The sequence below is a fragment of the Monodelphis domestica genome, chromosome 8, assembly GCF_027887165.1.
Source record: "Monodelphis domestica isolate mMonDom1 chromosome 8, mMonDom1.pri, whole genome shotgun sequence".
NCBI lineage: Eukaryota > Metazoa > Chordata > Mammalia > Didelphimorphia > Didelphidae > Monodelphis > Monodelphis domestica.
The window spans coordinates 197,312,196-197,336,982 of NC_077234.1; the positions used below are offsets into that span (position 1 = coordinate 197,312,196).

At 37.2% G+C, this 24,787-nt stretch overlaps 1 protein-coding gene across 3 annotated transcripts in view; it reads left to right on the forward strand.

Moving 5' to 3' along the window:
• The first annotated feature begins 4,351 nt into the window (after nucleotides 1-4,351).
• Nucleotides 4,352-24,787, forward strand: part of IL1RL2 (interleukin 1 receptor like 2) — a 37,796-nt gene continuing 17,360 nt past the window's right edge. The window contains exons 1-6 of one of the 3 annotated variants that reach the window (XM_016424883.2): nucleotides 4,352-4,608; nucleotides 5,174-5,494; nucleotides 8,053-8,284; nucleotides 13,645-13,849; nucleotides 18,181-18,343; nucleotides 21,466-21,537. In XM_016424883.2, the coding sequence (XP_016280369.2) occupies nucleotides 5,431-5,494; nucleotides 8,053-8,284; nucleotides 13,645-13,849; nucleotides 18,181-18,343; nucleotides 21,466-21,537 (736 nt within the window). In that variant the 5' untranslated portion in view covers nucleotides 4,352-4,608; nucleotides 5,174-5,430. Of the gene's footprint in view, nucleotides 4,609-5,173; nucleotides 5,495-6,126; nucleotides 6,272-8,052; nucleotides 8,285-13,644; nucleotides 13,850-18,180; nucleotides 18,344-21,465; nucleotides 21,538-24,787 lie in introns of those variants that run through there. The other 2 variants (XM_056808648.1, XM_056808649.1) reach the window with 2 other exon arrangements.

The window sequence follows — 24,787 nt, forward strand, 5'->3', positions numbered from 1 at the left end:
GACAGTGTGGGAGAGATTAGGTTTGGATCAACACCTCACACCCCACACCAAGATAAATTCAGAATGGGTGAATGACTTGAACATAAAGAAGGAAACTATAAGTAAATTAGGTGAACACAGAATAGTATACATGTCAGACCTTTGGGAAGGGAAAGATTTTAAAGCCAAGCAAGACTTAGAAAGAGTCACAAAATGTAAAATAAATAATTTTGACTACATCAAATTAAAAAGGTTTTGTACAAACAAAACCAATGTAACTAAAATCAGAAGGGTAGCAACAAATTGGTAAACAATCTTCATAAAAACCTCTGACAAAGGTTTAATTACTCAAATTTACAAAGAGCTAAATCAATTGTACAAAAAATCAAGCCATTCTCCAATTGATAAATGGGCAAGGGACATGAACAGGCAGTTCTTAGCCAAAGAAATCAAAACTATTAATAAGCACATGAAGAAGTGTTCTAAATCTCTTATAATCAGAGAGATGCGAATCAAAACAACTCTGAGGTATCACCTCACACCTAGCAGATTGGCTAACATGACAGCTATGGAAAGTAATGAATGCTGGAGGGGATGTGGCAAATTCATTGCTGGTGGAGTTGTGAATTAATCCAACCATTCTGGAGGGCAATTTGGAACTATGCCCAAGGGTGATAAAAGACTGTCTGCCCTTTGATCCAGCCATAGCACTGCTGGGCTTGTACCCCAAAGAGATAATAAGGAAAAGACTTGTACAAGAATATTCATAGCTGCACTCTTTGTGGTGGCCAAAAATTGGAAAATGAGGGGATGCCCTTCAATTGGGGAATGGCTGAACAAGTTGTGGTATATGTTGGTGATGGAATACTATTGTGCTAAAAGGAATAATAAAGTAGAGGAATTCCATGGAGATTGGAACAACCTCCAGGAAGTGATGCAGAGCGAAAGGAGCAGAACCAGGAGAACATTGTACACAGAGACTGATATATTGTGGTACAATAGAAGGTAATGGACTTCTCCATTAGTGGCAATGCAGTGTCCCTGAACAATCTGCAGGGTTCTAAAAAACACTATCCACAAGCAGAAGATAAACTGTGGGAGTAAAAACACCAATGAAAAGCAACTGCTTGACTACAGGGGTGGAGGGGATATGACTGAGGAGAGACTCTAAATGAACACTCTAATGCAAATACCAACAACATGGAAATGGGTTTGAATCAAGAACACATGTGATACCCAGTGGAATTGCATGTGGGCTATGGGAGAGGTGGGAGGGGGGAAGGAAAAGAAAATGATCTTTGTTTCCAATGAATGATGTTTGGAAATGACCAAATAAAAATTTAAAGAGAAAAAATAAAAAGAAAAGAAAAGAAAAGAAAAAAAGAAAAATATATAGGTTAGCTCCATGAAATGTATTATTTTAGAGAGATTCTAAAGATACAGATATTAAGTGACTTGTCCAAAGCCACACAATCAGCAGATGTCAGAAGAGGGACTTGAACTCAAATCTTTCTGATTTGAGAGTCAGTTCTCTGTCTACTAGTTCATGTTGCTCTAGGCAACTTCCAAAGACTAGAATTTACAGAGAAAATGCCAATCTGCATTGGTAGAGAGAGTTTCCTCACCCAGGAATTCCCAATACCAGTGAAAACATAATGCTAGTCCATATTCCTATGATTTTGATTTTTAGTATTCAGATCATGTATCTGTTTGGGACTTACAATGGAATATGACTTAAATTTAACTTTATCCAGACTTTTCCAGTTTTTCTAGCAGTTCTTATCAAATACATAGGTCTTTCCTGGGTAATGTTGAATTTACAATCATTGGATTTTTGACATCTATTATTTCTGATCCTTCCTTTCTTATTTGTTCCATTGATCTTCACTTAAGTCAGTTCCTTCTTCTTCTGTGAAATGAGCTGGAGAAAGAAGAGGCAAACCACTCCAGTGTCTTTGCCAAGAAAACCCCACATGGATCATGAAGAATTGGTCACTATTCAATGACAATGATATTATAAAACATCTTACAGTGTTTGTCCTAAGGTAAAGTACAACTACACAATGTATTTATTAAATAATAAGGTCAAATGTGAAGCAGTAGTAAAAGCACAAGATTTTGACGGTTTTAGTTCAAACCCTGGTAATGCTATTTATATGTCTGATAAATTCTTTAACTTTTGTCTAGCTGTAAAATGAAAACATTGAACTAGACCAATAGTCTATGGAAGAGATTTCAATGAGTCCATGAATTTGTATGTTCTCTAATTAAATTTTAATATTTTTCACTTGTTAAAAAATAAATATAAAAAATAAAAAAAATAATAATTCCTAGAAGGCATCCATAGTCTTTATTAGACTGCTGCTGGGCTAGATGATATCTAAGGTACCTTTTGGTTCTCAATTTATGTATGACCCTCTTTCTATATTGTTAACATTAATGCTTCTCATAGCCATCAGTTTCCTTATCTCTGCAGTTTCAGAAAGACTAGGAGGTATGCTTTTTTTAAAATAACTTCTGATAAAAAAATTTAATGAGCTGATAGACCTTTTGTATACTATTGATTTTATTTTTTAACATGCCTTTCATCTGTTCCTCCTTTCTTTTCTCATTGTGACCACTCCAACTCAGCCATGAATTATTTTAATAGTCTCCTAACTGGTTTAAAAAAAGAAAAGAAAAAAAAAAACAAAAAAGAATGGCCTTGGAATCAGGAACACTTATCTTCATGAGTTTAAATTTGGCCTCAGACCAGTTGTGTGATCCTAGGCAAGTGACCTAACTGTTTGCCTTAATTCCTCATCTGTTGGAGAAGGAAATGGCAAATCACCCCAGTATTTTTGCCGAAACCCTAAAATAGAATCACAATTAGAATAGAAATGGAATAGAAAATCTCAAATAGAATCACAAAAGTCAAATTCTACTGAAATGACTCAACAACATCAGCAACAACCTGTCTGGTTTCCTGGCCCAGGGAAAATAGCAGTAATAAGTAGCGAATTCCCCTTCCTCTCTTCCAATTTCATTCTTGCTTCTAAAGTCATCTTCCTGAAGCCACAGCTCATCACATTCCCCTGTCCCCAAAATTTCCAGCATTTATTGGCAAAAGTTTAAATTCCTTTAGCATTTAAAACCTCCCCAATCTGACTATAAACTACCTTCCCAGACATAGTATTGTATTTTGCTTTATATATCCTATATTACAACTTTACTTAACTTTGACTTTTCTTTTCCTATTTCCATTTCTTTATTTAATTACCTACTCCTATTGTATTTACCCAAAAGAGGTTATATCAAACTTTCAAACACAGGTCTGGTCATGGGGCTATTTGTGCCAGGACCCATCTAACAGTCAGATACTTTAAGCAGGCTACAAACATCTACTAAGTTCTTATACTATTCTAAACATTGGAGAGAGAAATTCAAGCCGAAAGAAAGTTCTTCTTTCAAAAAGTGAAGTGGGTAGAGTGTAGGACTTGGAGGCCAAAAGATCTGAGTTTGACTTCACACACTCTCCCAACATTTCCTCATCTATAAAATGAGGACAGTAACAGCTCCTACCCTGGGGTTATCATGGGGATCAAATAAGGTAACATGTGAAGTTACTTACAGAGATCCCAGACTGGAAGTCTCTGACCCAGCTCCAGCCCACTCCACATACACACCTGACATCCAGTCTATAGCTCTGGAGGCTGGAGCAAAGGGAAGCCTTGGGGGAACACTCGAGGAGTGAATTCTACCCACATCTCCAAGAGGAACTGGAAACTGGAGGTCCTTGTGAGAGGCTGGGAGGGGTGTCTGAGTCATCCATCTAGTCGGATGTCTAATGCACACTCCAGGGAGGGGAAGTAGATCCCTTAAGCTTTGCAAACCATTCCTTGTTGTTACAAACCATTTTGGAAAATGCTCATTGGCGATTAACTAAGGGGGGCTGGGTTACATTTTTGGTCCACAGCAAGTCACTAATACCAACTGCTAACCTATAGGAGGGTCAGGAACCTGGAAAGTGGGGTGGGGAAGGGGTATGGATGTGGTATACACACCCATGAAATTACAGCTCCTCAGAAGCAATGTGGTCCCCTGGAAAGAGTGCTAGACTTGAATTTGGGGATTTGAGTTCAGAACCTGTTCTTCCACTTACTGGTCATGTGGTTTTGTCCAGGCCATTTCATTTCTCTCGGGCTCAGTTTCTCATCCGTGGTTGGACTAGAAGACTTCTAAGGTCTCCCTTTTCCCTTTCAATCTATGATGCTTTGAAGTCCTGCAATTGGGCTGGGGGCTCCAAGACTCCGTGACTGACTTTTAGGAAAGAAGGACAGAGAACAATTCGAGGCGTCTTATTACATTCCTTAGCCTCTCGTCCTTGTCTCGCCAGACCCTCTGGTGCAAGGAGAATCCCTGTTTAAACGTGACAAAGTGATGTGAGCTCCCAAGTTTGCTCCTTGTCCAGTCACGCCCATTGAAATGAAGACACTGGGAGAGGCCCTGGCAGCTACTCTCTTCACAGACAAACGAGGAAGCAGCAACAGCAAGGGAGGCTGAGACGCCTGCTTCTGGACTCCTTGGATGGAAGGAAGTGGCGTCCGCTTCCCCCAGTGTGGGGGCCAACAGGTGTATGGAGGCTGACCAGTGAGTAAGAAAGGGACTTGGCACTGGAGGGGGAAGGAGAGATGGCTGCTGGGGAGGGTTCGAGCGCAGCCGAGGGGTTGGGACATTGTTATGGAGGCACTTTTCCCCGAGGCTCCAGAGATCTTGACTCAAGTGTGGGTGCGGGCAGGTGCTCCCTAGAGTAAGAAACACAGATCCCAGAAAGGAATGTGCCTGGGCGAACACAGTCAGTTTATTGAGTCCCCCCCCCCTCGATATTTATTCTATATTTGTGGGAATTGGAATAATGGGGACTTTGGGGGACACTCTAGAAGGTGAGTTCTACCTGCCCCTCTAAGACCTGGTGCAAAGGGAGGAGGGATATCCGAGCCATTCTTGAGTTGGTTGGGGAATCTAGTGATCCAATCTCTATCGGAGGACCCTGGAGAGGAGAGGATCTTTTAGGACTGGGATATGTGTGGAGGGCTGGGTTGAGGGAGAGGGGAGAAGGGAGAGAAAACATAAAAGGCGGAATTTTTTTAAAGAGGAAATTCGTGGGAAACTGCTAGAGACTTAGGGTGGAAACAATTCTAACATTTGTCTCCAGTGCACAATGCAGAGTACTGGAACTAGGTTTCCCTTGGAGGAGAAGGCTATGCAGAATCCAGCTTTGCCTGAACACCTTTCTCCAGGGACACGGAGGCAGTCTTCCAGCTGCAAACATCTTCACCTCTGGTTGGTTCTCTGGAGCCCCACCCTTTGGCTCTGGCTGCTCCCTAGGGCTTCTAAAGCCGGAAAAGCTGAGTGACTCCAGATTTCTAGAATTGGCTCCTAAGCACGCCTTGTCTTCTCTGTGACCCAAATATGGTGATTCTGTTCTGGCTTCTTCCTGGTTTCATCTTAGCTTTTCTTCACGTTACCAGAGCAGGTAAGTCTAACAGCAAATAAAAATTATTAAAACTTGCCTTACCTTTTTAGAATCCCCCCCACCTCTTGACAGAGATCTCCATCAACTAGAATTCTGAAGGGAGGAGCACACTGACCAAAAATTGGTGTGAATATAGGATCTGAACTAAAAGAGACTTTAGAGATCATTTAATCCAAGAAACTCGTTTTGCTGATGAGGAAACTGAAAACTAGACAGTTTAGGAGACTTGTCTGAGGCTCCACAGGTAGTAAATAAGAAAGCAAGAATTTGAAGCCAGATTTTCTAGTCCTCCAATCAGGGCTCTTAACACCCTGAGTTGGGTTCCTGATGGGTTCCAAGCTCCACCCTTGGCGAAATGGAAAGGACTCTTGTTGGAGGAGAACTCCACTTAAATGATGAATCAAATATTATGTTGTTATTTTATTGAGATATGATTGAGTGGATGTCATAAGATCTAGCGCTGGTAGACCTGAGAAAGTTTAACCTCTAATTTACAAATTGGTTCTATATGTAAGAGTTTGTCAGTTTGGAATCAGAGATCCTGAGTTTGAATTCTCAAATGTTAGAGAAAGTATGCTTAGTATTAGAGTTTTTCTCTTAAATTACAAATTGTTCCTCATACCCATCAGATTCACTAATGTGACAAAACAGGAAAATGCTCCATGTTGGAGGGGATGTGGAAAAATTGTCTGTTGGAGCTATGAACTGATCCAACCACTCTGGAGAGAAATCTGGAACCATTCCCAAAGGACCACAAAACTATGCAGACCCTACTACGTCTGTATCCCAAAGAGATTAAAGATAGGGGAAATGAACCTACCTGTATAAAAATATTTATAGCAGCTCTTTTTGTGGTGACAAAGAACTGGAAACTGAAGGTTGTTCAACAACTAGGAAATGGATGAATAGGTTGTGGAATATGCTTGTAATGGAATACTATTATGCCCAAAGAAATGTTAAACAAGATGATTACAAAAACAACCTGGAAAGACTTCTGTAAAGTGATACAAAGTGAAGTAAACCAAACCAGGAAAATGTTGTAGAGTAACAGTGATAATGTATGATGCTTCAACTGTAAAAGATTTAATTATTATCAAGAAGGCAAAGACCAGAACAATGTCAAGAGATTCATGATAATTTAAAAAAAAAGATATCCACTATCACAGGTGGAACAGGGTTGGAATGCAAATTGAAGCATACCATTCTTTACTTTATTTCCTCATTGATCTTTTCTTTAGTGTAAGCAATATGTATCTTCTTTCACAATATGATGAACACTGAAATATGTGTTAGATGATATACGTAAAACTTGTATGATATCACTCTTTTGGGGAAGAGGAGGAGGAGGAAGAGGAGAGAGAGAGAGAGAGAGAGAGAGAGAGAGAGAGAGAGAGAGAGAGAGAGAGAGAGAGAGAGAGAGAGAGAGAGAACATGGATTGCAAAATTTCCAAATATTCAAATATCAAGAATTTAAAATATCAGAAAACAAACATAAAACAATTATATGAGCATGTGAAAAAAAATTTAATTCCAAACTGTTTTAAACAGTGACAAAAATGAACAGATCTTAAACCTGGGTTCAAGTTTAGTTATTATATTATTAACATATACTATGTGAAGTCAGTCAAGTTATTTGAGATCATATGTTGAAAGGTATAGAATACATATGGTAACACAGGAATGAAAATAATCTTCCTATTATGTCAAACCCTATAAGGGTTAAACAGAAAGAATACATTTGACATCTTGAGGAAAGACAAAAGGAAGTATAAAATAGAAGTGGTTAGTTTCAAGAAAGTAAAGATTTTGCTTTAAAATGTACTGGTGTTTGGGGGAGTCCATTTTCTAAGGAAAATAATATAAAAGGAAATTTTTAGATTTAGATTTAGAATTAGATATACCTAAATTATGTCACATTATGAGTAAGGGGCACAGAAAAATAGGTTACTTGAAAGAGGATATGGTTGGTTAATAGATTAAATTTTGTTTGACACTTACCTTCTATCTTAGGACTAAATATTGGTCCCAAGACAGAAAAAAGCAGTAAGGGCTAGGCAATTGGGGTTAAGTGACTGGCCCAGGGTCACACAGCCAGGAAGTGTCTGAGGTCAGATTTAAACCCAGGACCTCCCATCACCAGATCTGGTTCTCAATCCAATAAGCCTTATAACTGAAACAGCAGATTAAATTTTGTGCCAGATATGGAGATGGTCAGAGACTAAGCTTGACAACATAGTTTTATCTGTGGAAGTGAGAAGTAAGTAATGTATAGCTGACATCTTTGAAGATCTTCAAGATCTCATACAACTAACTGAAACTTCCTCTGCAAATCTACATTCTGTCCTTATTATAACACATTTACTTTAAATTTAACTTTAACTGTGAATGATCATAGACCAAACAACACAAATTATTAGCTTCCCAGAGAATTCTTATATTGACCAAAGGGTCAAGGAAAGGCATCTGAGGTGACCACATAATATAGGATGAATAAAAGAAAGAATGAAAGACTTTCTTTAGAGCTCACCCTTCCTCTTTTTCTCCCTCCTTTCCAATAGAGGAGTGCGAAATCAGCAAAGAAAGTAGACAATTTGTTGCAGGGCAGCCTTTTGCACTTTCTTCCACAACCAACACAATGAAGTACGGTAATGGAAATGTGACTTGCTATAAAAATTCTAGCAAAACTCCAATAACTACAAACAGAAATTCCAGAGTCCACCAATATCTGAACTGGATTTTATTTCTTCCTCTGACATCGGAAGACTCAGGAATATATGAATTTGTCATAAGGTAAGCTTTCAGTTTAAAGGAAAGAAATATGCTAAAAAATGTTCCAGTTGTCATATTGCAGGAAAACCCTACTGATGTAGAGAAAATGAAATGATGAATTGAATATTGTATTCTTATTCTTCTTTTGTAATATGGTTGAATTGAGATAATAAGATCCAGCACTGGTAGACCCTGAGAGAGTTTTACCTATAATTTACAAACTGGTTATATATTTAAGAGTTTGTCAGTTTGGGAACTGAAATGTACTTTCTATAAGATCAATGCTTATAAATATTATTAGATTCTAATATAGACTATTTGGTGGTGTTCAGTCATTTTTCAATTGTATCCAGCTCTTCATGACTCCATTTGGATTTTTCTTTGCAAAGATACAAGAGTGGTTTGCTATTGACTTCTCTAGCTCATTTTTATGGATGAAGAAACTGAGGTAAACAGGGTTACCTGACTTCCCCAGAGCCACAGTGCTAGTAAGTACCTGAGGTTGGATTTGATCCAGGGTCTGCCTTATTCTAAGCCCAACATTCTATCCACCTAATCCTCACCTCCCAAAGTAGACTATCCCAAAAGCCATTTTAACTAATAGATGGATGGCACAGTAGATAGAGAGCCAGGCTTGAAGTCAGGAAGATTCATCTTCCTGAGCTCAAAGCTGGTATCAGTTATTTATTAGCCATGTGACCCTGGGCAAGTCATTTAACCTTGTTTGTCTCAATTTCCTTATCTTTAAAATGAACTAGAAAAGGAAATGGTGGACCATTCCTGCATCTTGCCAAGAAAACCCCAAATGGGGTCAGCAAGAGTCGGATATAACTGAAAAATGACTGAACAACAATATCAGTTGCACTCTGGTATTAATGGTCAATCAATCAGTAAACATTTATTAAGTGTTTTGCTACATGCCAGGCTGTGTGCTAAGTGCTGGGGACACAAAAAGAAGCAAAAGAAAGTGCCTGCCCTAAAAGAACTGATTGCATAATGAAGGAGGCAATAAAGAAACTAGCTTATGCAGGATAAATAAAAAATAACAGAGAAGAACTAGAATTAAGAGGGGTTTTAAAAGGTTTCCTATAGAATATAGGGCTTAGTTGGAACCTGAGGAAGCCAGGGGAAACAGTAGGCAATGATGAGGAGGGAGAACATTCCAGACATGAAAGACAGCCAGAAAAAATGAAAAAATGCAAGAGGAAGAAGGGGTAGATTATGAAGCAGAGGATTCCATTTTTAATCCTGAAGATGACAGGAAGCCACTATTTTATTGTTATTAGGGGAAGTGATATTGTTGGACTTGTATTTTAGGAAAATCCCTTGTAGTTCAATGGAGGATGGAATGGAGTGGGAAAAGACTTGAAGCAGACAGATCTATCAACAGGCGATTGCAATAGATCAGAAGTAAAGTGCTAAAGACCTGCCCCATAGTGGAGGTTGTCAGAGGAGAGAAGAGAGCATATTGGTGAGATGTTGCAAAGGTGAAATCAACAGGTCTTGGCAACAAATTGGAGACCAGGAAGGAGTAATAGTGAGGATCTGAGGATAACTCCTAAATTTTGAGCCTAAGTGACCAGGAAGATGATGTTGCCCTCTATAATAACAAAGAAGATATATGTTTGACAGGGAGTCAAACATATGTTTATGTTTGTTGAAACATATAAAATATGTTTCACGGGGAAAACAATGAATTCTGTTTTAAACACGTTGAATTTGCCTGATAGGCATGACTTGGAGTTGTCTGAAAGGTAGTTGGAGGTGCTAGATTAGAAATCACTATAGAGATTAGAGCAGGACAGGGAGATTTAAGAATCATTAGCAAGAGATGGCAATTAAATCATGTGTTCTAATGAGATCACCAAATGAAATAGTTTATTTGGGGAAGAAGAGAGCCCAGGGCAAACCCTGGATGAAACCTATAGTTAGAAAGGATGATCTCCATGGGCATCCATCAAAGGATACTGAAAAGGAGTCACCATATAGGTAAGAGAAGAACCAGGACACAGTAATGTCCCAAAAACCTAAAGAGGAAAGATTCTCAAGGAGGCAAGCATGATAAAAGCTTCAGAGAAGTTAAGGAGAATGAAGATTGATAAAGGTCACTGAATTTGGCAACTGAGATCATTGGTAACTTTGGAAAGAGAAATGTCAGTGCTTGTAATTTTGAAATCTAGATGTTGTGACTGTGTTTTCTCTTGTTACAGTCTAGCCTTTGGAGGTATGGATTCTCATCCCTGTCCCTTAGTCAGGCTCCTGGAATGGTGAGAGTGGTATTAACAGGAGGAAAAGAGATGAAAAGATTCCATGGGCAGGAGAAGGTTCCCTTAAAACAGGAGTCTTTCACATACAGTGGAATTTTAAGGACTGCTTAGGTCCATACAGAGACTTTCAATTCCATTTCAGGAAAATGAATCTCCAAATTTTAATACTTTCCCACCAACTGAATGTTAACTTTATCCTTGTTTCAGAACTATTTTATCAATAGACTGACTGCCACACAATCCCAAGGGTTAGGTATTAATTTGACTAACAATGATGAGAATATTAGGTCTGCTGAGTTTGTAGGGTAGGATCTGACCCTCTAAATGATCATTGTACCACTTGTAGCAATTTGGTGAGGAATGGGAGTAAGGCTCAGATTTATTCTCTATTTGATTTCAACAAGCTTGGGGCAGCAGAAGAAGCTTGAAAAACTGCAATAATGTTCAGATACTGAAGAACTAATTAACTTTCTAACAATAATAATAATTAAATGCACCTCAGAATTCAGTAATTCTTTTTCTGTCATATTCACATCTTATTTCTTTGCTTTTCCTATTTTTTCCTCTATATTTTCTGTTCTTTTTTATGACACTTTTTTCACTTCTCTTTCTCCCCCTTTTCTCTATTTTGCCCTTCCTTTTTCCTCTAATTCATTTTCTCTTTCACCTTTCCATTTCACTGTCTCCATTAAATACCTATAACATTTAATAAGCTCACATTATCATTATTTTATCTTTTGAATGCTGTTTTATACATCTCATCAATTTTTTCAAGAGTTTGAATGTTTTATTATTTTGAAAATAAATCCCTTTATTGAGTTTTTAAAAAAATATGTGACCCTCAAATGATTTTTCTGTTCCCCCACCCACCCAAGTTAGAGACTTCCTGCAATCTGTAGTGGTAGAGGGAATTAATTTATTTTAACCCCTACCTTCTGTCTTGGAATCAATACTGTGTATTGGTTCCAAGGCAGAAGAATAGTAAGGGCTAGGCAATGGGAGTTAAGTGACTTCCCAGAGTCACACAGCTAGGAAGTGGCTGAAGTCAAATTTGAAGTCAGGACCTCCCACCTTTAGGCCTGGCTCTCAATCCACTGAGCCACCCAACTGCCTCCTCTGTAAGAAATGATTAAATCATGAGTTAACACCACTGGAATCATAGACCACCATTGCCATATTGATGTATAAAACAATATGCTCAGCTGTGCCTACCACCCTAAAAAGGAGGAGAATAAGAAAAGGAATTTTTAATAATTCATATGCTCACATATATACATATATATGTATGCAGGTATATGTAAAATATATGTGCATACATACATCTACCTATCTCTATTTCTTCTTTTATTCCAATTTTTCTCTTTCTCAGTTGCTGAAGACAGTTGTGACTTAATACACACAAGAGAAATACAAAATAGAGTCATGGTGTTTTGCAGGGAAAGAAACCGAAGCTGAGGGATTCAAAAATATTTGATGCAGAAAGTGGTTCTTGAGTTGAGGCTTGAAGGAGACTCTGGACTCTCAGAAGGAAGAGCTTTACAGGCATGAGGGTCAGCCACAGAAAAGTTGTTTTGTTTTTAATAAAACTCATTTTAATCAATCAAGCCATGTTAAATTTACAAGTACAGTCCACAACTTTTCCAATTTGTTTTCCCTAATACTTAAAATATAATTATTTATTTAATATTCTTTATCATGAGGCACTGTGTCATGAATACTAGACTGGAGTATGTATGAAAGGGAGCAGTATTTAATAGATCTGGAAAATGAAGTTGGGGTCAGATTGTGGGGGGCTTTAAATATCTAATAGCAGAGTTTATTTTTGATCCTTAAAATAATAAGGAACCACTGGAGTTTATCAAATGAGAGTCTGAGATATATCTGTACTTTAGGAAAATCCTTTTGGTAGCTATGAGGATAAATAATTGGAGAGAGAGGAGACTGGACAGAGGGGGACCAATTAGTCAACCATTGCAATAGTATAGGTGAAAGGTGCTGTGTGCCCCTAATGAGTGGTAGCTATGTGACTAGAGAAAAGGGGACAGATATGAGAGAATCTGTGGAGGGAAAAATAATAATTCTCAACAACTGAAATGATTAAGGGATGAAGGAAAGCAAGGAGTTGGTGATGACACCAAAAGGTTCCAAACTTGGGAGACAGAAAGATGGCAGTCACCTTGACAGAAGTAGGAAAGTTCAGATAAAAGAGTCAGTAGAAGGAGTGAGATAATGACTTCCATTTTGGAATTTTTAGGTTTCGAATACTTGTGGAACATACAGATCAAGTATCTACTAGGTAGTTGATGAGGTCAAAGAAGATATATGGAACCATCAGCACAGAGATGAGATCACTCACAGAGAACAAATATGTATAGAGAAAAGAACCTGATCCAAGAGAAAATCATTGGATAGTTAGATGACCTGATCTTGATGATGAGACCATCATCAAAAGGGGTACTTATTAAAAAAAAACCAGTCAGACTGGTAGGAAAAGAACCAAGAGAAAACAGCATCTTGAAAAACCCAGAGAAAAGAAAGGAGGGAGGGTGGTCAAAAGTTTTACATGTTACAAAGATGTCAAGAAAGATGAGGATAGGATGGGGAGGAAGCCATCAGATTTGGTAATTAAGTGATCATTGGTATCTGAGATAAGGTAAATGTAACTGAGTTGAGGAGGTCAGAAACCAAACTGGGTTTCTTTAGTCAAAGACTTCTTTGTAAAAGAAAACAACCAAGCCTGAGTTTTTAAACATTAAAAAAAAATCCTCTGACCTTCTGTCTTAGAATAAATACTGTGTATTGGTTATGAGGGAGAAGAACAGTAAGGGCCAGGCAATGGAGGTTGAGTAATTTGCCCAGGATCACAACTGAGAAATGGCTGAAGCCAGATTTTAAAATATCTTTTAACCAAATAGTATAAGTATGATGTTCCTCACAGTCACATGGACAGAAATTATGGTAGGTGACAGAGATGGTTGTGACCTATGAGGTCTTTTAAATTTCAGTGTCTTCTACATGTTAGGTACTCAATAATTATTGATTGATTGATTGATTGATTAGCATTCATGACTGTAACTCAAGAATTGTGTAATAACATTGCTGTTTTACTTACAGGGATTTAGAGTGCTGTCAGAGAATCTCCATGAACCTAACTGTTCAAAATAGGAATAGTGGTTGGTGTGGTGATTCCAACAAAGACCTAGCTGTGCTAGCATATAACAGCAACTACCAAACATTAAATATAGGAATAACTACCATGCTTAAATGCCATATAATCACCTTCCCAAACAAGACTTTGAGCCCAATACAGTGGTATAAGGTAAGCACTAATATCCTCATTGCTTTTTCTCTCTCCCTCTGACCATTACACCCTCATTTGACCTTCTTTTTCTTTTTTTAAACCCTTATTTTCTGTCTTAGAAATAATTAGTTCCAAGGCAGAAAAGCAATAAGGGTTACATGATTAAGTGTTAAATGAATTTCACAGGGTCACATAGCTAGTAAGTGTCTGAGGTTAAATTTCAACCCAAGACCTCCTCCAGCCAGATGTTTCATAGAATTGATAGATAGATTTATTTAAAACCATGGGATCACAACAGGCATCAAATAACTTAGTCCCACTTCATATCAAGGAATTCACTTTTATTTTTGGTGACATTGGCAGGACATTAAGCATTTAGATCTCACCCTCATTTACAACCATTCCTAAGAGTAAAAGATATCACGAGACAATTCCAACAAAATTGTTTTTTTTTTATTTTTTTGAAAATTTTATTTAATTAGTCATTTTAGAACAAGAATCATATTCTTTCCCTTCCATACCCCCCACCCCTTCCCATAGCCAATGTGCAATTCCACTGTGTTTTATATTTGTCCTTGATCAAATCCTATTTCCATGTTGTTGATGTTTGCACTAGGATGATCATTTAGAGTCTACATCCCCAACCATCTCCCCTTCGACCCATGTGATCAAGCAGTTGTTTTTCTTCTGTGTTTCTACTCCCACAGTTTTTCCTCTGAATGTGGATAGTGTTCTTTCTCATAAATCCCTCTGAGTTGTTCAGGATCACTGCATTGCCACTAATGGAGAAGTTCATTACATTCGTCTCTGTATACAATGTTCTCCTGGTTCTGCTCCTTTCTCTCTGCATCAATTCCTGGAGGTTGTTCCAGTCTCCATGGAATTCCTCCACTTTATTATTCCTTTTATCACAATAGTATTCCATCACCAACATATACCAAAATTTGTTCAGCCATTCTCCAATTGAAGGGCATACCCTCATTTTCCAATTTTTGGCCACCACAAAGAATGCAGCTATGAATATTCTTGTACACGTCTGTTGCCTTTTTATCTCTTTGGGGTACAAACCCAGCAGTGCTATGGCTGGATCAAAAGGCAGACAGTCTTTTATTGCCCTTTGGGCAGAGTTCCAAATTGTCCTCCAGAATGGTTGGATCAATTCACACCTCCACAAGAAATGCATTAATGTCCCACCTTTGCCACATCCCCTCCAGCATTCATTACTTTCCTTTGCTATCATGTTGGCCAATCTGCTAGGTTTGAGGTGACACCTCAGGGTTATTTTGATTTACATCTCTCTGATTATAAGAGATTTAGAACACTTTTTCATGTGCTTATTAATAGTTTTGATTTCTTTATCTGAAAATTGTTTTGTAAAGAGTTGAGCCCAACAAATATTCTTTTATTAGATGAATTCGCTTTGTATAAAAACCATATTGTTTTTCCTTGGAAATTGAAGTGGTTTGAAGTACTGAATAAAACCCTGCTCTGTGAGTAAAGAAACTTGGATTTGAATTATGACATTGGCACTTAGGAGCTATGGGAACTATACCAAATGTGCTGGGGACCTTCCCCCTAATGTCTCTTGACTTCACATGGAGACTGATTAGAACACAGGCTATCCATCACTTCTAATGTGTGACTAACCCTCTTTTTTTCCTCCCTCAGTCATATGTTTCTATTATGACATCATTTATACCACTTTCCTTGTGGAATTGTTCATTTATAATATTTCACAGTCTTCTCTCCCCACTATGCACTTCTCCATTAACATTTGAGTGATCATCAACCTAAATTCCTTGGAAAATGTGGTATTCCTTGCCATATAGCCTAAAACATCACCACACAATAATTGTGAAAACATATGGTCTCTTCTTTCATGGAGTGTTGAGGTCTTTGAAGGAACTAGGTATAGTTTCCTAGAGTAGTCTAGCTTTCTCTTTCTCCCCTTTAGTTCTGGAATCACCTCATTGTCAACATTCACTGTCATCCAAGATATGTATATTGATGGGCAAGTGCTATGAACTGTCTTTTCAACCATGTATTATAATCTGGACAGTACTTATTTCTTCCATATGATTTTTCCTATTTGTCTAGCTAAATCAAACTTTTTGGGTGATTATAGACATCATGTAGGAAACTCACTATTTCACAGCTTGATGCAATCAACACAGCATCATCAGTAAACAAAGAGCATCTAGAAGACCCCACCATCTCCTGGGAATTTCATTAACTTGGTCTCTATCTGTACATCCTCCATCATAGTGACAGACACTTTGGGTGAAAAAAGATAATTTTGATAAATGATCATCTAGTTATTCATATCAATCGATGAATAAATGGAGGATTACCAACTGGGATTACCTTTGGTAAATCTTTCAAAGCATTTTGTACAATTTTGACAGGTGCATTGGAGACATTTTGTTGGATTCTTTAATATGTTGTCGAGCTGTGAAACAGGTATACAAGTCAGTATCTATTCATATCTTCTCAGTCACTTTTTTGAGCAGTAATTTTTCCTCATGTTTTTATTATCCTCCCCTCTATTAGGGGCCTTGAGAATGAATCCTTTAACATCCTCAGAACTGTGTCCCCTCAAGCACTGGCATCCAATCTGCACACTTGATTGAAAATAGCCACTCTTACCATCTTTGTTTTCTTTGATGTCTTTTTCACTTTCTCATAGCACACAGGGAATGGAAATATTTGATTCCATATTAAGTGATTCCACTCTCCTTGATGGTGAAGGGAGTATGCTACGAATTTTTTTTTGCCAATGTTTTTCATCTTTTGTGTCCTACTAGTTCTATTCTTACATGTCCTAGGATTATTTGGCTTAGTTAAGTGTTTTGCCAAGATTTGCTGATAATTTGTTTTTCCCTCCATTACCTCATTGTTTTATGACATGCTATTTTTCAGAATCTTCCACCACCCTACTCCATTAAATTTTGACATAGTAGTCCACATTCTAAATTATTATTGCTTTTGATTGCCTTATCTTTTTCCTTGGCTGGTTTCTATGGTGTCTATGATCTTTGATTCTCCTTGGTATGAAAAGTGATTTCCACTTCCTCAGTGTCGTTAGGAAATGATTATAACTGATATTGTCATCTGTCCTTCCAACTATTTTCCATTTTTTTTTGGATCTACAAGTGGATTAGAATAGAAATATACACTCATTTGTACAGGTAAATAGCTCTAACCTTACTTACATTTTTGCAAATGATATCATCTTCATTTTCCAAAGAAACTGAAGCTCAAAGCAATTGATTTGACCAAGATCATACAGTTAGTAATTGGTAGAGTCTAAGCAGAAACCCTTCTCTTCTATTCCAAACCTTAGGCTCTTTCTAATTCTTTGCCACTTTTACTTCAATCTACCTTGTGAACCCATTTCTTTTTTTTAGCCCTTGCCTTCTATCTTAATATCAATTCTAAGACAGAAAAACAAAGGCTAGAAAAGGGTTAGATGACTTGCCCAGGGCCACACAGTTATGAAGTGTCTGAGGCAAAATTTGAACCTAGGTCCTTCTGACTCTAGGCCTGGTTTTCTGTCCACTGTGCCACCTAGCTGCTCCTAGTTCGTTTCTTTTTTACTTTCATGGAGTCATAGAATTGTAAAGCAGAAAGTAACTCCACATCATCTATTCTCATCCCTTCATTTGATAGGTAAAGAAGCTTAGTGGCAGATATGGAGCATATCTCATGACTTCAAATTCTATTCCCTTTTTTCTATATCACATTGACTTTGTTGTTGATCTTTTAAAAAAAATATCTTGATTCACTGAGACTCTCTAATTAGCCTCCCTGCATAGTATGCCAGCTATCCATTCTCGTGAGGCAGTGTAAGTATGTAATTGATTAAGTCCACATATCCAACTTGTTAAGCCAGAAATGTGTCTACTTTCTGGCTCTCTGATAGCCTGCCATGTTGCAGTAACTTTCTGACTTTGTCTTGGTATTCTTCATTCCTCCTATTATCTATTCCATTCCCCTTGATCCTTAACTCCAATACTTTTTCTCCTTTCTTTTCTGTTACAGACAACTGATTGCCTGAATTAAGTTTAAGTCTTCCTTTTCTTTCTGAACTTTAATACAGCCGTGGCTCCTGATTTTATAAGCACCTCCCTCATCAGGGGCAGCATTTAAGTTCCTTCTGAGATTTGTACCAGCACTTCTGTCTTAAGGAATCTAGAATTCCTCTCCTCTTGGTACTGATATGTCAGAACATAATTATGTCAGAAACCAAGACTTACATTTCCCTATGTTCTCCATAACCCCTACCACAACACTAAATACTGGTAGTTACTCAATAACCTTGCTGACCCAAAATGAATTTTTGTTTTTAGGAATGTAAACTTATTGAAGATAAAAAGAAATTTTTACCTATTGGATCTGATCTCTATATTCAAAATACAACAGCTGAGGATGCAGTAACTTATTCATGCAAAACAAAGCTAACATACATGGGGAAACAGTATGATATTTTAAATAGAATTTCTACAAGGACACGTAAGTATGATATAATATGAAACTCATTTTCTTAGAGTATTTGCAAATGCTTATAGTGCTTCTGCTTTGTATTTACTTCATGTGAATGCCAGGATATTTATGTCATGTTATTTGCCAAAACTTCTTTTCCCAGAGAGCCAGCAAGCAAGAATCTGAAATTATGCTTGCCAGCTGTTATAAAAATAATGGGAAGAAGTATTGGATGATATAAGGGGAGAGTAAAGGAATCACAGAATTTTAGAATTGGAAAAGACCTCAGCAAGCTAGTCCAACACATAAACAAAAGGGATATTCCCCATAACCTTTTAAAGATAGAGTGGCTGTTCCCAGCCCCAACCTACCCACCCCCAGACCAAGTGCTGTGCCTATGCCATTCCCAGAGACCAAGGACAGTGCCCCTCCCCATCACCTTATGCTTAGTGTGTCCCACCTTACACCACCCAGAGGAGGGAGTAAGCACTCCCATTGGGCTGGTGGGTGGAAGGTTGGGGGAAGTGAGGAATGTCCTCAACACAGTAGAGTGACCTCAGTGCCCTGCTCCCTTCCAGCTCTGCCATCTGTGAGCAGCCCACCTTACCATCTGTGTGCACCCATTGGGCTTCTGGGCACAAATGAAAAAATATCAGATGTGGTGGAGAGGGGGAAGGGAGCAGCTCCATCTGAGTCCCTCTGCCTTTCTAGTAACAAACTCTGGAAGGAAGGGGGGTAGTCATGTGCACATAGAGAGCACTCTGCATGCCATCTTTGGCATCCATGCCATAAGTTCACCATCACTGCTCTATAACATACCTCATAAGTGATTGTCTAGTCTCTGCCTGAAGACATCCAAGGAGAAAAGTCTTACCACCTCTTGAGACAGCCTAAGTTAGGGATGACTTTAAGGGTTAGGAAGTTTTTCCTAAGATCAAGCCTAAATAAACCTCTTTGCAACTTCCACCCATTGTTATTGGTCCTACCCTCTGAGACTAATTGGGGGGGGGGAGGGGAGAGCCTAGTCTCTTCCTTATATGGCAGACCTTTAAATAATTGAAAACAACTCCCTCCAGAGTCTTCCTTTCTCCTGGATAATCACATTCATTTCCTTCACATAAGATGGAATATAAGGGCTCCTTATCAACCTGGTTGCCTTCCTCTAAACCACCTTTAGTCTAACAATGTTCTTCATAAATCAGGACACCAAGAAGTGAACACAATATGAGGTCGGATAAGACTAAAACTCAAAGGAACTAAAATGGCTCTATGCTTGGAAACCATGACCTTCTTAATGAAGCCAAAGATCAGAAAAGCTTTTTTGGCTGCCATATCACAGAGTTGACTCATTTTGAGATTGTGACCCACAAAAATGTCAACTCTTTTTAGAGCTAGTATCTATCAGTGCTTCCCTCATATTATGATTGTGTAGATAATTTTTGAGCCTGTCAAGATCCCGTTGCATTCTCTCATCTAGTATATTAGCTAATCCTGTCAGCTTCATGTCATCTGAAAATTGATGAGCCTATCACCGATCCAAGTTGCTGATAAAAATATTTTTAAAAAAACATCAAGCCAAGCATAGATCTCTAAGGTACTGCACTGGAGATCTTCTGCCATGTGGACAGTGAACCATGTTGGTTTTCCAAGTGGTTCCTCATCTATTTGATTACGTTACTCCCTAATCCATATCTCTCCTTTTTCTCCACAGAAACAATATATTTTACCAAAAGGTTTGCTAAAATAGAGGCAAACTATACTCATAGCACTTCTCACAGCTACCTTAATGGATAAATGAGATTTGTCTTGCTCTGCCTATTTGCCAACAAACCGTGTTGGTTCTTTTTTCTAAACCCTTAAGTTCTGCCTTAGAATCAATCAATATATGAATTGGTTCCAAGGCAGAAAAGTGGTAAGGGTTAGGCAATGAGAGTTAAGTGACTTACGCTGGGTCATACAACTACTGTCTGTGTGAGGCCATATTTGAACTGAGGATCTCCCATCTCTTAAGTCTAGCTCTCACTCCACTGAGTCACCTAGTTACCTTCTATCATGTTGGTTCTTGATAATTTTATTTTTCTATGTGTTCTCTAATCCTCTTTTACTAATTCCTTCTAGAAGAAATGGAATTTCCCAGTCCACACATACACCAGCAGAATGTAGCTGGCTTCCTACATTTTCCCCTTCAGGTTTCTAGGGGTACTTGTGAGAGGCAATAGAAGTCCTCTAGTATTATTGACTGAGAATCGATTCCAAGGTGTTACTTCCAATATCAGTTCTCTGCCCAAGACTTCATAATCATTAACAATGCTTTTTTAGGTTCTTTCTGGAAATGTCATTTGTGTACCTGTGAATCACTGCAAGTGATTGTCATTTGTTTAATACATCTTGGAAAAAAATTATATTATATCTTGGATCCACCCCCTCAGAAGACAATCAAGCTCTTCCTTGTGAGGAGTATATATAGCGTCCTGCAATCATTCCACTTAACCTTTATTGCTGTTTTCAGATCCTTTGACTTTGAAACTGATTGTAGGAGCCTGAGGGCAGTCATATGGTACTGGCTCTGCTCAGCTATCTCTGCAGAGCCAACATATTGATTATCCCTGATCACTTCCCTATCTATCTGTGGATAAGGAGGAATTTCACCTCAACTTTTTTTGTGTTCATCTTTGGGTATATTTACATATTTGTATGGGTGTATGTGTATATAGCATGTACATGCATAAATGTAACACACTGATGTAAATAATGATATAAAGGCTCGTTTGTAGAATTTATTAATGATTTCTTATAGATATTATTATAATTAAATCAGGGCATAGCCTTTTCTTAATGCTCCTTTTTAAAGCAACTTTCCCACTTTTGATAGCTTTTCTCTCCCTCTCTAGTTTTAATAGACGAAGGGTTCACAACTAACTATATATATAAAATAACAGCATGAGAGCCAGAATGATCCTCTACATCTCCCTTTTTAATGCATCTAAGTCTTATATCAGAACAAGGATCATGGTGATTTGGAGGGTACTTGAAGCTGAAATATGAATTTACATTGGAGTTTTTGAGATTCAGAATTTTCTTTGAAGTTATTGGAAATGAATAATTTGTTTTAATTTTCCAATACTATATGTGTGTGAATGTTTTCTTTCCAGGAAGTAACACAGAAGCAAGGAAAATACCAGAAATTTTCAGCCCAAAAAATAATTCCATTGAAGTACCACTTGGTAAGTAGAATTTTTAAAACTACTAAATCATTGACTATAAAGACTATTTAAAATGGCGGTGAGAACATGCTGCTATGATGATGCTGTTATAAAAACTTTGGGATTATAGTCATATTTTACTAGAAGTACAATTATGAAATTATGATGTAATTTCCTTGAGGAACAACAAGTTAAGATCTAGTTAAAAATGAAATCTTAGAAAACAATAAATTGTTCTGTGGATATAAAGAAATAGTGAATGAAGTACAATATTCCTTACATGTGACTGCAGCCACTGACATTGATTTCATTTAGCAGCATAGAAAACATTTATGTATACTTTGTTGCTTCATCATGACTTGAATGGTTCATTATGCTTGAATAAAAATAGATACTAAGCTTTTCAGAAACTACTTGTTCTGTGCTAGAGGAACTAGCTTTAAAAAATTAATACTTTTTATCCTGAAAGGTCTCAGTTGAAAAAGTAAAGAGGACTTATGACCTAGTATCAAATGTTTTGTTGAAATCTATATACATTGCCCTGGTTCAGTAGAGCATGGCAATGCCATAGACTTTGAGTCACCAACTTCACAGTGTATCCTCTGAGAAAGGAACGTATCTTCATTCTTATGACTAAAAAAATGTTCTCTGTCTTCAGCAAGGTGTATTGAATGAACACATCCTTCTTGGGGGAAAAAATACTAGCTACTGTTTCTGAGGTTCTACCTAATCTTATAATCTGACAGTTCTCACACCTAGAAGCATCATAACAAAAAGAATGTTATTACAAAAGAATAAACATTTACATGAAGATTCATAAGTTCAGAATCTTTAAAACTAAAAGAGACCCTAAAGACCTGCTTGCTGTCTGAAAATCTATATTTTCAAAGATATATTGACACTGAAATATCAATAAGTCAATACTCGCAGGGACAGAATAAATCATGAAGGAACAAACAACAAATACTATATCCACAATAATAATAATTAATATTCACAGAGTAATTTAAGATTTTAAAAATACAACACTCACTCATATGCACACAGAAAACAACAATATGAGTATAGACAGCCAGGTGGCTCATTGGAGAGAGAGACAGAGACAGAGACAGAGACAGAGACAGAGACAGAGACAGAGACAGAGACAGAGACAGAGACAGAGACAGAGCAGAGACAGAGACTGAGAGTAGTAAGAACTCTAATTCAATTCCTAGAGGTCTTTCCATTTCACATAGAAATCATCCCATTCATCATTCCTTACATCACATTCCATTCCATCACCATCATATACCAGAATTTGCTCAGCCATTTCCCAATTGAGGGACACTCCCTTGTTTTCAAAAATTTTGCCACTGTAATAAAGTGCAACTGTAAATATTTTTGTACAAATGTTTTTTAATATCTGTTTGGGATTCAAACACAGTAGCGGTATAGCTGGATCAAAAAGCATGCAATCTTTTCCAGCCCTTTGGGCATAATTCCAAATTGCCTTCCAGAATGGTTGGACCAATTCACAACTCCACCAGCAATGCATTAGTGTCCCAATTTTGCCACATTCTCTCCGACATTTTTTTTCCTTTACTGTTATATTGGCCAATCTGCAAGGTGTGAGGTGGTACCTCATAGTTCTTTTGATCTGCATTTCTCTAATCAGGAGGGATTTAGAACACTTTTCATGGACCTATTGATAGTTTTTATTCCTTCATCTGAAAACTGCTTATTCAAATCCTTTGACCATTTGTCATTTGGGAAGTGGTTTGTTTTTTTTGTTTTTTTTTGCAAATTTGACTTATATTTGGGAAATTAGACCTTTGTCAGATAATTTTGTTACAAAATTTATTTTCCCAGTTTGTTGCTTCCTTTCTAATTTGGAGTACATTGGTTTTGTTTATACAAAATATTTTTAATTTAACATAATCAAAGTTATTCATTTTATATATTTTGTTTAGTCGTAAAATCCTTCCATTCCCATAGATCAGTTATATTATTTTATGTTCACCTAATTTATTTATTATTTCACTTTTTATATTTGTCACTTACCTATTTTGAATTTATATTGGTATAGGGTATGAAACATTGAATTTATGTTGGTATAGGGTGTGAGACCTAATTTTCTCATACTGTTTTACAATTTTTCCAGCAGTTTTTGTCAAATAATGAGTTCTTGTTCCAAAATCTTGGAACTTTGGGTTTATTGAACACTATCTTGATGATATAATTTTCCCCTAGTCTCTTTCATTGATACATGAAAGTAAAGGTTTTAAAGTATATGAATATGAATCATAAGACATCTTAACAGTGTTGTAGAATGCTTGAAATGTTCTTTTTTAAATAATAAATAATTGAAAAGGAATCATTACAAAATTATCCAAGACTACATCCAACAAAGTTTTCTTTTTAATAAGTGAAATCCCAAACTAATGAAGACAAATTGAGCAGAAAGTATTTGTTGAGTTTTATTATGAGGAAAGCATAAGACAATATATAGGGAAATTTTTTTAAGTCCTTCAAATAATTAGTAATTGGAAGAATACAAATTAAAGCAATTCTGATGTTCTACTCCCTGCCCATTAGACGGACAATCTAAGGTGACAAAAGAGGAAAATAGCAAATGTTGAAAGAGCCATGAGAAAACAAACACACTTATACATTGTTCGTGTTACTTTAAATTGGTCCAGCTGTTCCAGAAAGCAATTTGGAACTAGGTCTGCAAAGTTACGAATCTTTACATACCTTTTGACTTAACTACAAAGTCTATTTGGTTATTCCAGAGAGATTAAAGGGAAAGAAAATGACCTGTATGTATAAAATATTTATAGCAGGTCTTTCCATACTAGCCCCCAAGTGGAAACAAAGGAATGATCACCTATTTTGGAATGGGTAATCAGATTGTAGTATATTAATATAATTGAATTATCGAACCCTAAGAAATGATATAAAGGAAAGCTTTAGCTAGATTGCTACCTTAGCTAGGTATATCATTGATAGTTTTTTTGGATTATGTTCAAGGGAATTTTTTGTGTGTTTGTTTTTTAATTGTCAGTGGGGGGAGAGTGGGAGTAAGAAATTATAAATATTTGTAAATTTTTTAAAGTGACATGAAGTATACATATGAGATGTTATATCTGAATTGTGGCTGTTTAGTCTATGGTACTATTCAAGCAAAATAGCCAACAACATTCTGGGTACTACCAAGAATGAAATTAGAACTCAAAGTCAATCATAATATTTCACCTTTCTAGAAAATCATGATCTCTCTGAACCTGGAATG